The sequence below is a fragment of the Filobasidium floriforme genome (genome assembly GCF_021052385.1).
Source record: "Filobasidium floriforme strain CBS 6241 chromosome Unknown HD553scaffold_5, whole genome shotgun sequence".
NCBI classification, from domain to species: Eukaryota; Fungi; Basidiomycota; class Tremellomycetes; order Filobasidiales; family Filobasidiaceae; genus Filobasidium; species Filobasidium floriforme.
In genome coordinates, this window is record NW_025763626.1 from 1,053,859 (window position 1) to 1,065,946 (window position 12,088).

The window sequence follows — 12,088 nt, forward strand, 5'->3', positions numbered from 1 at the left end:
GGCGAGAATCTCGGATCCGAGACGCGAGCGAAGGGGTCGTCATCATCGATCAACTCCCATCATCATCGACATCGGTACATCGATCAAAGGCGATTCAAGCGAGTCTTCGATCGATAGTCAGGATCATAACGATATCGACAGGTAGACCTCGTCAACCATGTCGTACCCCAGCTTGTTCCGTTAGTCTCCTTATCCAAACGGTGTTTGCTGGTCGTAACTGCCTGACTGACCCGGTCGCCCCCCACCGCCACTTTTCTCTTTCCCCTTTTTTTGATTGTCTGCAGGCTCCGAGGAGTTGAGCAAGATCCAGCTGTTCATCCCTCGGGAATGCGCTCATGACACCATCTACGAGCTCGGAGAGACCGGGAATGTCCACCTCCTCGACGTAAGTCTAGCAACATAGTCTTGCACGATGCAACCTCTCGATTTCACACTTTGCCGACGCTGATGATCAAACGATCTCGCTTCTCGTACAAATACAGCTCAATGGCGAAGTCAACGCCTTTCAACGATCATTCGTCGGCGAGATCCGTAGGCTGGACGAGATGGAACGTCGGTGCCGCCTCTTCCACACCCAGATCACAGAGAGTTCTCCTCCTATCGGCTTGACCCCGCTCTCCGCCATCCCGCCTTTCACCTCGGTCGGCCCACGGGCCGCTCAGGCGTTTGACGAGCTGGACGACAAGCTGACTGAACATGAGACCAGGTTGAACCAGATCAATTCGTCGTTCGAGGTCTTGGGCAGGAGGCAGAGAGAGTTGGAAGAGGCGCGGTGCGTCTTGAGGGAGACGGCGGGGTTCTTTGATCAGAATAACAATAATGGGAATGGCGGGAGGGGAAGGGGTGGGGTGGAGATTAGGAGCTCGTTTGATGATAATGGGGATGGGTCGGCCCCGCTTTTGGAGAATGCGGCCGAGTATGGGACTTTACCTGGGGAGAGCGGTTTCAACGGGGTCGATCTCGAGTGAGTCCACCGCGGATCCAGCTCGTATTGCCTAGCGTAGGCTGACAAGTAAGACTCGTCTATATCGCAGGTTCGTCGCCGGTACGATCGAACGCTCGAGGATGCCCATCTTTGAACGCGTCCTCTGGCGGGTCCTCCGAGGTAACCTTTATATGAACTACTCCGAGATCGAGGAACCGTTCGTCGACCCCACCAACGGGAAAGAGACGTACAAGGACGTCTTTATCATCTTTGCCCATGGGAGCGAGTTGCTAGCCAAGATCCGTAAAGTCGCCGAGAGCATGGGAGGGACCCTCTACCCCATCGATTCGGATCCGGACAAGAGGAACGATGCGATGAGGGAGGTCACGTCCAGGTTGGAGGATATCAACTCGGTGCTCTTCCAGACGGGGCAGACGAGGCGGGTCGAGCTGGGCAAGATTGCCGAACAGCTCTATTCGTGGAAAGACGCCGTGGCCAAGGAAAAGACTATTTATCAGACGATGAACTTGCTCAGTTATGATGCCAAGAAAAAGACGCTCGTCGCGGAGGGTTGGTGCCCCACGAGGGATATCACCGGTATTCAACAGGCTCTTCGGAGGGCGACGGACACGGCGGGAACTGCGGTCCCTCCCATCTTGTCCGAACTCCAGACCCATCAGACGCCACCGACCTTCCACCGGACGACACCGTTTACCGAGGGGTTTCAGACGATCATCGACAGTTATGGGATCGCCACCTACCAAGAGGTCAATCCGGGGATCTTTGCCGTCATCACGTTCCCGTTCTTGTTTGCGGTCATGTTCGGGGATATCGGGCATGGGTTCTTGGCGACGCTCGCTGGGGTCGTGATGGTCATGTATGAACGCAAGTTGGCCAAGGCCGGGCTCGGGGAGGTGAGTGGAGCAGCGAGCATGTGCTATTACAACGGTGATTGTTGAGCGAGACTGACATTCGCTTGCACTCGGTTTGCAGATCTTTGAGACGTTCTTCTTTGGACGATACATCATCCTCCTCATGGGTCTCTTTTCCATGTACACCGGTTTGATGTATAACGACATCTTCTCCAAGTCGCTGCATATCTGGACGTCGGGTTGGGAATGGCCCGAGGGAAAGAACGGCACCGTCGAGGCCGTCGCTACGGGTGGGACCTACTTGTTCGGATTGGACCCGGCTTGGCATGGGGCGGACAATTCGTTGGTGTTCAGCAACTCGTACAAGATGAAGATGTCCATCATCCTCGGTGTCATTCACGTGAGTCCGCTTCCAAGGGGCTTTGTCGAAAGTGGTTCGCCGTACTGATCCGAGGATACTGTGTTGGATTCGCACCTGCAGATGACGTTTGCCATCTGTCTTCAAGTTCCCAATCACTTGAAGTTCAAGAAGCCCTTGAACATTTACGCCGAATTTATCCCCCAGATCCTCTTCATGCAATCCATCTTTGGCTACCTGGTCGTCTGCATCGTCTACAAGTGGTCCATCGACTGGTCTCAATCCGCCACCGCTCCTCCTGGACTGCTCAACATGCTCATCTACATGTTCCTCTCGCCCGGTACCGTCGACCCGTCGACCCAGCTGTACGCAGGACAGCCGTTTGTCCAGGTCTGTCTGTTGCTCTTGGCGCTCGTCTGCGTGCCTTGGATGTTGTGCTTGAAGCCGTACATGCTCTGGCGGGAACACCAGAAGATCAAGGGACAGGGGTATCAGGGGATCGGGAGTGGTAGCAACGGAGACGATGGTGAGCCGAGGTTGTCGACGACACAGGAGATGCAGGATGAGGAGGATGGGAACGGGCATGCCGTGGCCGAGGCCGAGGAGGACGAGCACGTGAGTCGCGGTTCGCGTTGACGTCTGAAGAGAAGAAGGAAGAAGCGAAATTGCTAATATTCGTTCGCTTCGACTTTGTTTCAGCCGTTTGAAATGGGCGACGTCATCATCCACCAAGTCATCCACACCATCGAATTCTGTCTGGGATGTATCTCGAACACGGCCTCGTATCTCCGACTTTGGGCCCTCTCCCTCGCTCACGCCCAGCTCTCCGAGGTATTGTACAACATGACCCTGGAGAGAGCCTTTGGATCTACGGGTATCTTTGGGGTCGTCTTTACGGTCATCATGTTCGGAATGTGGTTCATCTTGACGTTGGCGATCTTGTGTGTGATGGAAGGGTTGAGTGCGTTTTTGCACGCGTTGAGGTTGCATTGGTACGTCTATCGGGTTGGAAGTCGACCGAGGGAGTTGAGCGCTGATCTATGGACGTTACTCTCTTGACGCTACAGGGTCGAAGCCAACGGAAAGCACTACATGGCAGGCGGGTATGCGTTTACTCCGTTGAGCTTTGCTGCGATCGAGGCCGAGGTCGAAGAGTAGATGCGATTTCGTGGTACGCTGTAGTCTTTGCTTCGGCGACGGTCATCGTCGGCGAACTTGATGACACTCAAATGCAAAGAAAGGAGGATGGGAGAGTTTGTGGACAAGAATGTAGTAGACTAGACAACGATACCGACATTATGATTGCAGTTGTCGTTATGAAAGATGACATGATGACTGTACCCCCTGAGATGTGACCAGAGACTCGACGCGCGCCAAAGTTCGAGTGATGACCTCGACCTCGAGATGCAAGATGTCCTTCTTCTTACTCTTACCTCGCCGGCGTCCTGTTTGACGATCATCTCCCGACAAGTCGACCGTAGCCGTCATACATCATCTAGTACGTCAGTACAAATCCGATTAAAGAGCTCTATCAGATATCCGGTGACGAAAAAGACGACGGCACTCGTCTGGTCGTGCCGGCAGTCAATCGACGGGACGCAGCGAGGGGATGGGATCAGAGGATATCAACGATAGTTTAACGACCAAACATTTTACGAAACCGATCGACGAAGGGGGAGAGCGGCGGTCTGGTGGTTTGGCGGTGAGTTTGATCTGTACAATCTTGACGTGGATTGCGGCTGATGTATTGTTGACGCCGAACCCGTATATGACAGACCACTCGCACCGAACGACGTACTTTGCCATCTGCGATCCAAGACCTGACGAATACCCATACTGGACGACGCACTCTGCCAGCTCCGATTCAAGACCTGACGAACACCCATACTGGACGACGCACTCTGCCAGCTCCGGCTTTAGAGTTTACGAAAACTTCGCTTGAAGACCTCGCGAGAAGGTCAAATCTGATCAAGCACGACGAGAACAGTCACAGAGCTGTTCGCGGCCGGCGATCTTGGTTCGAAATCCAGAAGCAAGGCAACGTCGCCGGTCTTATCTTTGACCGGAAATATCCTCGCTCGTCTCGCGCAACCAAACCGACTCCCTCAGAGATCGCTCAACTCGAGACCGAACAAACGTCATCCTCGACAACATCCGCCGAGATGGCTAGCGAAGTCGTCGCCCCCGTCCACATCGTTGGCAATGTCGTTCCACCTCCTCTGCCGGCCGAATCACCCGAGGTGTGGGCCGAGCTCTGGCGGCCTGGCGGTAGCGATGATTACGAGCTCTTGGTCTATCCGCCTACCCTCGGCGACCACCGCGCGATCATCAATCAAATCCTCTATCTTTTGATATCGGCTATTCCTTTCGCTGTCGACAAGGAGGGTAAAGATCTCAATTACCGATTCCGTTGCGAAGGCGAGTACGCTTTCAAGACCTCTGAACTCAAGGACTTTCTCCTGCGCGCGCCGAAATTAAAGCTTCGCGGCGTGGTCGACGGGGCGATCAGAGTACTCAATCTCGACACACGCGACTTTGCCAATCGTCCATGCGTCCTCATCTTCGAGGTGAAACCCGCCGCTGTCAAACCCACCGGCGCCAAGAACAAAAGCGGAGCAGAAGTCGAATACTTCGTCAGCGCCGCCATCGCGAAAGAAGCGGACGAGCAGATCCGGCACCGCGCCAACTCTGCATCCCTCAACCCTGCTTCTCCTACTCTCATCTTTCTCAGCATTATTGGCTGTTCTATCAGACCTTACCTATGGACGGGTGGGCAGATTAGACCCAGCAATGTTGACATCACTATCCATGAGAGTAGGACCTCAGAGGGACCTAGTCCCACCTTGTGGGTAGATCTGAGGAGTGATCACGGCAAGAGGCTGTTTCAGCAGGTGGTGTTGGATGTTGTGAGGATTCTGGGAGGCAGAGGTCCTCTAGACCCTGAAATGTATGGCCCAGTCGGCGTGGGGGCTTCGCAAGCGTCTGTCGTTTTTGACACCGGCGGTGAGTAGCGATCGCGAGACGTGAATCACGATTTCCTTCTGTTCACGAAAAGGTGTGATTGTACGTTGATTGACCGCGGCGAAACGTTCGGAACCCAGCTGTCGATCGCCGCGGACGCTGAACGATGTAATGAGATAACATACGCGGCCGATTCCTGACTCGCCTACAACCTGTTCCTAAGTAATACTACAACTTGCTCCTGATCGAAGACCCCTCGCTCGTAGCAGCCCGTAACCAATCGTCCGCCAACCCGCTCGCCTTTTCCGCGATCCCCAAGCTCGCCTGAAAGCCGGCCGGTCCGATCCCATAAGCGTGTACGACGGCGACCTTGTTCCTCGTCGTCCTCTTCGCATTATCCTTGTTCCCGATTTCGGCCTGATTCTTGTTCTTGTTCTTGGGACCGGGAATCAAAGGATGTTCGACCCCGGGCGAGTTGACCGTCCGTTCTTCCAATTCGACACGCACTCCGGCTTCCCTTGCCGGTCTGAGCCCGACGTTGTGACTGACGACCTCGATGTCCCGCCATGTACGTTCCCGGCCAGGTCGTTCGGGTCCAGCGAGGTCCGGGTTGAGCTTGAAACAGTCTTGCAAGATCCGTTCGGAGACGGATAGGTCGGGCGAGGTGGACCATTCGTTTTTCACGAAAGTTCCACCGAGGATGATGTGATTGCTAGGTCCGGGTCGGGGGATGATGTATGCGGGGACCGATGGCTTGCCTGATGAGTCGTTACGAGATCCGCAAATGCGAGTGGACGATAAGACGAGGTCGAGGAATCGCCGTGAGCTTCATCTGCAACACCATCTTGGCGATACTGAGGGGCCACATCGGGAAGCTTACCGTCAGCTCCGACGTTCAGATTTCGGGTTCCCATGTAACACCGCTTCCCCTTTCCTCCCGCCAGATCGCTCTTGACGAGCACCGTCTGCCCCCTGATCGGGTAGACGGTATCGTCCTCGACCCCGACCAAGCTCTTCGCTCCGAGTCCTGTAGCGTTGACGACCAGGTCCACGGAGAGCCTTCCATTATACCCATCACCGGAAAGGCCGAACTTTTCGGCAAGGTCCGCTGGGAGTTGGAGGTTGTAGGCTTCGTCTAGTGCTGATACTCGACGTTTGAGGAATGTCACGCCGGAGTTTTGGAGGGTTTGGGCGAGGTGGGCGATGTAGTCGGGTGCGTGGAGGATGAAGGATTTGAACTTGATCGCTTGTTTGTAACCCGCTGGTGCTTGTCCGGGTCCACATCGCTCGTACTATCATGTTCAGAGGGAAGATCGTCCGATCAGATTCGAGGCCAAACATAGGTATATCCAGGCAGGTCCATGAGGAATGCTCACCTCGGGAACGAGGTCCTTGAACCAGAGGTCTTCTACCTCGCCGTCATTCCAGACGTCCACAAAGGGGATCATCTCGCACAAATTCGGATGCTCTTTGGCGAGCTTGGGTAGACGTTCGAACGTCCGCTGATCGTAGTTTCGGTTGGAGAAATCGTCGTTCGCAGCGAAAGAGTACCAGTTGCATCTAGCGATCCCGTATTTATCAGAGGTCAGCCCCGGGTCCAGACAGTCGCAGATGTGTCCGAGTGAGCCTGTTAGCTACTCACCCTGCCCATGGACTAGCGAACCCGGTACTATTGACATCCTCGGCCAGGTCCTTGCCTACGATGAGCGGTAGGTGGCCTTTCTTCACGAGTTCGATGGCGATGGATAGACCCAAGACGCCGCTCCCGAGGACGACGACGTCGGGCTTTGTCTTGCGAGATGGGCCGGTCGATGGCATAGCGGCAGGTCAGTGTAGCTCGAGTAGACGTCTAGAGAAAACGAGCGACAGGTTGGAGGCAAGATATAGGTGAGGTGTATAGCAAGAATGCCGTGTAATAGACAGAGCCCAAGTGTTCGAGTCAGATCGTTATCGCTCAAGGCGCAAGGCTCACCGGCTCGCGGAATCTCGGTCCGGGGTCAGACCTTCGGGCGAAACGGACGAGCGCTTATCACAGCAGCAGCAGCAGCAGGCAAATGGATATATGATCATTCCACAGTCTCGCCCGGTGTGAACAATACTCTGTCATCCTCTACCCTTACCTCTATCTTAGGGGAAGATCGGATCGTTGCAATACATCTCGCTCAAAAACCCTTCCCAATTGAAAAACGCGGTATTGTCGTTCAACAACGCGCCGTCGACCGTCATGCCCGATTCCTGAGCGAAAGGTTGCAGCAAGAACGGGTCGAACTGGATGGCAGGGGTGATACCGTTGGGGTTGACGTTGACGAGGGATTCCGTAGGGATTCGAGGAGGTTGAACGGCGATAGGGGTGATGCTGCCCGCTGGGGCATCAGGTAAGGACAAGGGGTGATACGATAACAGATCAATCAGAATCGCTTGTATGACCGGGCTGATTCTATCAAGACAAGTCGACTCACATTGTGGCGTCTCGACGACCCTGGGCGAGATCTTTGGTCTCGCCGCCGAGCTCGTACAAGCGTCCAACCTCGCCAACAACGAATCCATAATCCTCCTCTCCCTCCTGGAGACCGCATCGTCCCTCCCCTGATCGAGGTCGGATTGCAGCGTCTCTACACATTCCTGTAGATGTCCGATATATTCTTGATACGTGTCAGGATCCGGAACCTCGGCCATGTCCACGCTGATAAGGATGGACAGACCGAGAACGACGGCCGAGTTGAACAGCGCCCATGCGCCGATAAACATCTGTCTCTGCTCGGACGGGTTGAACGTCCGGGTCCACATCTTGCGCGCCCTGAGGTCTTGGACCGCGGTATCGACGCATCGTTGCCAGCTGTACCGATAAGGATGCTTCTTCTTCCGTAACGCCTTGAGCATGAACGGCCGGTGCATCGTGATCCTGACAAAGCTGACTTGGGCGATGACGATCTGCCGGTAGACTTTGAGTCGGGGGTACCTGCGTTCGAGGGCGTCGTTGGTCTTGGTCGGGTCGAGCGAAAAGTGGGCGGGCAGCGAGGCCATGTAGGCGTCGAGCGTGCGGTCGATCGTCAAGAGGTCCTGATACGTCTTGTCGTTGTACGCATCGGTCTGCGTAAAGTTGCCATTGCTATGAGCTTCAGGAGTGCGTTTCAAGCTGAGTTCTTGGAAGAGCGTCGAGATGCGTTCGAGGATGCTGTTGTGGGCCGGTCCGTTTCTCAGCGTCCAGGCATCTCTCACCGTGCCCGTGCTTCTCGAACTCACGGAGTCAGCTCGTTTCGCGCCATCAAGTACTGCCGATAATCCCACGGCCACGCCATGAGGTCGGCTTCCGTCGGCATCAACGTCGAATATTGATTGACCTGCATCGGTCGGCCGAGCACCAACGCCCATTCCCGGTCTGATCGCGAGAAGTAACGAGCTCAGTAAGCGACGACGGTGTCTCATGGCGTCACGTAGAGACGCAGCGATGTACCTGCATGCAGCACGTGAGACCAGATGACCCTCCTTTCGGCTGTCACCTCGGGAGCTAGACCGAACCCAGCACCATCACTGCGAGATCGGTTTCAGAGAATGACAATCAGACTACGTATTATCACGACCCGAATCGACCTGAACACCCACCGATGGAACCCTTGATCCATGGCGTTGGCAATCCAGCTACTCTTCATGTACCATTGCATCTGCGTGTTTCTGATCAGGTCTCCGTATCGCATCAGGATGGCTCTCGCCCACATGGTCTGCGAACGAGAAAGTCAGTGATTTGAACAATGCTTGAAGCAATACAGCTGCATAACCTCTTATACTGACCTTGCTATCGTTCGACCCGGGTGATTGGCAATAAGCCAAAGCTTTGATGGCGGCCCAAAAGATCGCACTCGAAAGGGCGTGACCATCCGTGCTCCTCAAGGTGGGCGAGACGGAACCGAGCGCGAGGACCGAGAGGACGAGAGCGAGAGAGGCCATCATGTTGGATCCTTGTTCGGACAGGACTTTGGCGTGCGCCCGCAGAAATGTATCAACGTCGAACCACGCTCGCCAATCCGAGGGGAAGACGCCGTTAGGAAGCGGACATCGGGTCCAGTCCTATCAAGGTTAAGGGAGGCTGGTTTTCAGCTGGGTCTGCAAAGTCAATCCAGTGAAAGCGCAATGCGTGGCCACTTACCCATTCTCTCCAGTAATTCCCGATCAACGTTTCACACACATCCCTCGATGGCAAGACGGCGAACAACGCCCTGATCTCGTTGTTCTGGAAATGAGTCAGGTCGAGCAGCTTGTCGAGCGAAGACGATACACCGGAGAGGTGATTCTTGATCGAGAGGAAGGAACGGTCGTCGTACGAGTTTCGAGCGGAGGAAGTTTGGACCTGTTGAATAGGCGAACGAGTGAATTAGCCGTCGAGGATCCACTCGATGAAACATTGTTGGAGCAACAACACTCACCCTACTTAGTACGGGCGCACGACTGAGAGCCGCCAGCGCGGTCGCCCCGTTATACCTAAGGTCGAAAAGCTGTGTCAGCTGGCAAACCCGGTATCCTTGAACGACGAATCCTGATGACTCACCCGTTATCGCCCAACAACTCGACCGCCCCTTCGTCCTGCATCGCACCCTCAGCGTCCGAGCTCGCGTCCCCCATGATCGGACCCATACCTCCCGTCCCACCTGAGCCGACGATAAGGCCTGGATCTCCTGATCCAGTGCCCCTCCCGTGCGACAATTCGCGCTCCTCGTAATCATACCGAGAGCGCCCCATCTTCTCCGACTCGTCCATCCCCCTCTTATCTTCCCCTACGATCGCACCTCTTCCCCGATCATGACCCCGACCCTCATACAAAGCCCCATCTAGATCTGCATCGACCTCCTCCCCCTCCCGAACTTGCAACAACCTCAGAACGGCCTCTTCGGCCAGTCTCAAACGTTTCTCCGCGTACCCCTGGTCTTTGAGGGATAACAACCTTTCTAAGCGAGAGAGTCTGGCCGTGGTCTCTGCCAGGGTCGAGGTTGGGTCGGTATTGCTATCGATGTCGATGGGAGGTGCTGACGTACGTGGCCGCGGGAAGGCGCTATCATGGTCGTTATGGACATATTGCCGTTCTAGGTCGGATTGCGAGTGGTATTTCGAGTCGTGCAGCTGGGTCTGGGTCTGGTTTGGGCGAAGGTGATCGTACTGATACTGATGTCGATCCGGATGTATCCCTCGAAAAGACGAAGAAGAAGACCCAGAGATCGTATTCAACAAGGCAGGTCGAGGTGCGTTTTCGACGTCCGGTTTGACCGAACCCGATATCGACGTTCGGGCTCTGGAGCTCGGACCGGCTTGAGGTGGTGAAAGGGAGATCGAGGACGAAGATGGATTCGAGAACGGGTTGATATTGTTGTTGTTGTTGTTGTTGCTGTGGCTGTTGTTACCGTTATCACCGTTACCGAAAACATTGGGTTTGACGTGCGTCCCAGGTCGCCCAATCGAGTATCCCGTGCTGGCCGTCCCGATGTGATGGTTATTGTTGTTGGGACCAGCCGGCAGAGGTACCGTAGCAGTACCTCCCGAGTGGAGCATATTCGTGGGAGCTGGTTGACCTTGACCTTGACCTTGATGACCCAGCGTCATCCCAGGTGGAGGTAAACACCGTTCAGGTAACCTTCGTTGGATGCAGTTGCTACACGGGAATCTCCGGCTGTGAAAGTAAATAAAGGTTGGAGGATGGTGAGGTTGGGGATGAGCTACTCCTTCGAACGGAACGACGGCAACCCGGCTTGATTTCAGAGGATGATCTTGCCTGAAGATTGGGACTCACTCGCATCGTTGTTTCCTCCTATTCCCCCGCACACACCCACATCCGTATCCACACACACAGCACCAAGATCATCACGAGAACATCATCGTCCGATAAGGATACGATAGAAAAGACATATTCAATCAGCACAAAGATACACTCCTGGCTCCTAGCTCCTTGAGCGTTTCCTCTGAAGCCAGGGACTTGTTCTTACTCACCTGAAACATTCCACACAACTGAACTGTTCCCTAGGTTTCTTCCCTCTAGCACCCGTACTTCCACTCGAACCCCCACCCCCGGTGGTAGTACTCCCACTTGTACTCCCACTTGTGTTCCCGTTCCCGCCCGGCTTGTTCTTACTCCCACCACCTCCACCTACAATCTCAACCGAAGTTGAGGCCGAAGCCGGGTTGGTGGTACTGGCACTGATACTGCCCGTCCTCCGTCTCTTGACACTAGTATTGGTGACTGTGTTCGTGTGCATATTCACGTTCGTAGTGCTGTCGACGGATCGTTCTCTCTCGGCCTGTCGGAGTCGATCTTGATCGAGGTTCTGGTTATGGTTCTGGTCCTGGTCCTGGTCCTCGTTCTCGTTCTTGTTCTGGTTCTCGTGTTCGTTCTCGTTCTCGGTGGCGGACATGATGCTTGAAAGAATTTTCGTTGCACAGGGATGTGGGACGAGATGATGGAGATGTGGGAATGTTGGAATGATGAGCTGCAATAGTAGTAGTGTGGTGTAGCTGTGGGTTGTATGATGCGGTCGATATAATAATGTGATGTGATGGTTGATGGTTGATGGTTGATGGTTATGACGAATCGACCGGGGTGCTCTCTTGTTCGGCCTTCCACCGAATTCGCACCGCCGCAAGACAATAAGTGTTCAGCTACACCAAAGCAGAGCGGAGTGAATTCTCTGGTAGCGGCGTGCTCGACGGGTTGTAATGCGTCTCGAGATCAAAGGAAGACAGGAAAGGTGTAAGGATGCAGGGTGGGGGGTGCATATGGTCAACCTCGACCTCGCCGTGCACGCGGAAGGAAGCTAAAGAGTTTCGGTCAAATGCGAAGAAAGGGTTGAAGGTTGGGTTGATGGAATACTGTACTGTATCGCAGGGCTACGACCAGGCAGAACATGCAAGGTTACAAGCTTACAAGGTCACCTGTTCTTGTATGCGGCGATGAGGAGGAAGTGCAGGTGCAGGTGATGAGCCTTGGAGGGT

General features: G+C 54.7%; 4 protein-coding genes across 4 annotated transcripts; 2 read left to right on the forward strand and 2 right to left on the reverse strand.

Annotated features, from left to right (window-relative positions):
- The first annotated feature begins 63 nt into the window (after positions 1 to 63).
- Positions 64 to 3,503, forward strand: HD553DRAFT_282100 (V-type ATPase, V0 complex, 116kDa subunit family). The gene is made up of 8 exons (XM_046178151.1): positions 64 to 179; positions 285 to 385; positions 483 to 964; positions 1,035 to 1,839; positions 1,919 to 2,197; positions 2,279 to 2,770; positions 2,855 to 3,147; positions 3,223 to 3,503. The coding sequence occupies exons 1-8, from the start codon at positions 158 to 160 to the stop codon at positions 3,311 to 3,313; spliced, it is 2,565 nt and encodes an 854-aa protein (XP_046038629.1). The 5' UTR covers positions 64 to 157; the 3' UTR covers positions 3,314 to 3,503.
- Positions 3,504 to 3,602: 99 nt separating this feature from the next.
- HD553DRAFT_348735 (uncharacterized protein) lies at positions 3,603 to 5,317 on the forward strand. Its single transcript, XM_046183405.1, has 2 exons — positions 3,603 to 3,857; positions 3,931 to 5,317. The coding sequence occupies exons 1-2, from the start codon at positions 3,765 to 3,767 to the stop codon at positions 5,164 to 5,166; spliced, it is 1,329 nt and encodes a 442-aa protein (XP_046038630.1). The 5' UTR covers positions 3,603 to 3,764; the 3' UTR covers positions 5,167 to 5,317.
- On the reverse strand, positions 5,318 to 7,008 carry HD553DRAFT_282103 (uncharacterized protein). Its single transcript, XM_046178152.1, has 4 exons — positions 6,759 to 7,008; positions 6,493 to 6,676; positions 5,997 to 6,408; positions 5,318 to 5,874 (listed from the first exon to the last, which is right to left on the reverse strand). Exons 1-4 carry the CDS (start codon positions 6,932 to 6,934, stop codon positions 5,345 to 5,347), a joined length of 1,302 nt encoding a protein of 433 aa, XP_046038631.1. The 5' UTR covers positions 6,935 to 7,008; the 3' UTR covers positions 5,318 to 5,344.
- A 129-nt stretch (positions 7,009 to 7,137) lies between these two features.
- Positions 7,138 to 11,763, reverse strand: HD553DRAFT_192345 (uncharacterized protein). The gene is made up of 11 exons (XM_046177029.1): positions 11,090 to 11,763; positions 10,893 to 10,910; positions 9,660 to 10,772; positions 9,538 to 9,592; positions 9,261 to 9,461; positions 8,906 to 9,181; positions 8,720 to 8,835; positions 8,571 to 8,647; positions 8,360 to 8,495; positions 7,576 to 8,291; positions 7,138 to 7,472 (listed from the first exon to the last, which is right to left on the reverse strand). Exons 1-11 carry the CDS (start codon positions 11,509 to 11,511, stop codon positions 7,339 to 7,341), a joined length of 3,264 nt encoding a protein of 1,087 aa, XP_046038632.1. The 5' UTR covers positions 11,512 to 11,763; the 3' UTR covers positions 7,138 to 7,338.
- Between the last annotated feature and the right edge of the window lie 325 nt (positions 11,764 to 12,088).

Excerpts from the sequence above, each read along its gene's own strand:
- HD553DRAFT_282100 (XM_046178151.1), top strand. The coding sequence starts at position 158 with ATGTCGTACCCCAGCTTGTTCC. Across the intron at positions 965-1,034 it reads TTCAACGGGGTCGATCTCGA|GTTCGTCGCCGGTACGATCG; the intron begins GTGAGTCCACCG and ends TCTATATCGCAG. Across the intron at positions 2,771-2,854 it reads AGGCCGAGGAGGACGAGCAC|CCGTTTGAAATGGGCGACGT; the intron begins GTGAGTCGCGGT and ends ACTTTGTTTCAG.
- HD553DRAFT_348735 (XM_046183405.1), top strand. The coding sequence starts at position 3,765 with ATGGGATCAGAGGATATCAACGATAGTTTAACGACCAAACATTTTACG. Across the intron at positions 3,858-3,930 it reads GGCGGTCTGGTGGTTTGGCG|ACCACTCGCACCGAACGACG; the intron begins GTGAGTTTGATC and ends CGTATATGACAG.
- HD553DRAFT_282103 (XM_046178152.1), bottom strand. The coding sequence starts at position 6,934 with ATGCCATCGACCGGCCCATCTCGCAAGACAAAGCCCGACGTCGTCGTC. Across the intron at positions 6,409-6,492 it reads TCAAGGACCTCGTTCCCGAG|TACGAGCGATGTGGACCCGG; the intron begins GTGAGCATTCCT and ends TGAACATGATAG. Across the intron at positions 5,875-5,996 it reads TCTGAACGTCGGAGCTGACG|GCAAGCCATCGGTCCCCGCA; the intron begins GTAAGCTTCCCG and ends ACGACTCATCAG.
- HD553DRAFT_192345 (XM_046177029.1), bottom strand. The coding sequence starts at position 11,511 with ATGTCCGCCACCGAGAACGAGAACGAACACGAGAACCAGAACAAGAAC. Across the intron at positions 9,593-9,659 it reads GAGTTGTTGGGCGATAACGG|GTATAACGGGGCGACCGCGC; the intron begins GTGAGTCATCAG and ends TTTCGACCTTAG. Across the intron at positions 8,648-8,719 it reads ATGGATCAAGGGTTCCATCG|TGATGGTGCTGGGTTCGGTC; the intron begins GTGGGTGTTCAG and ends CCGATCTCGCAG.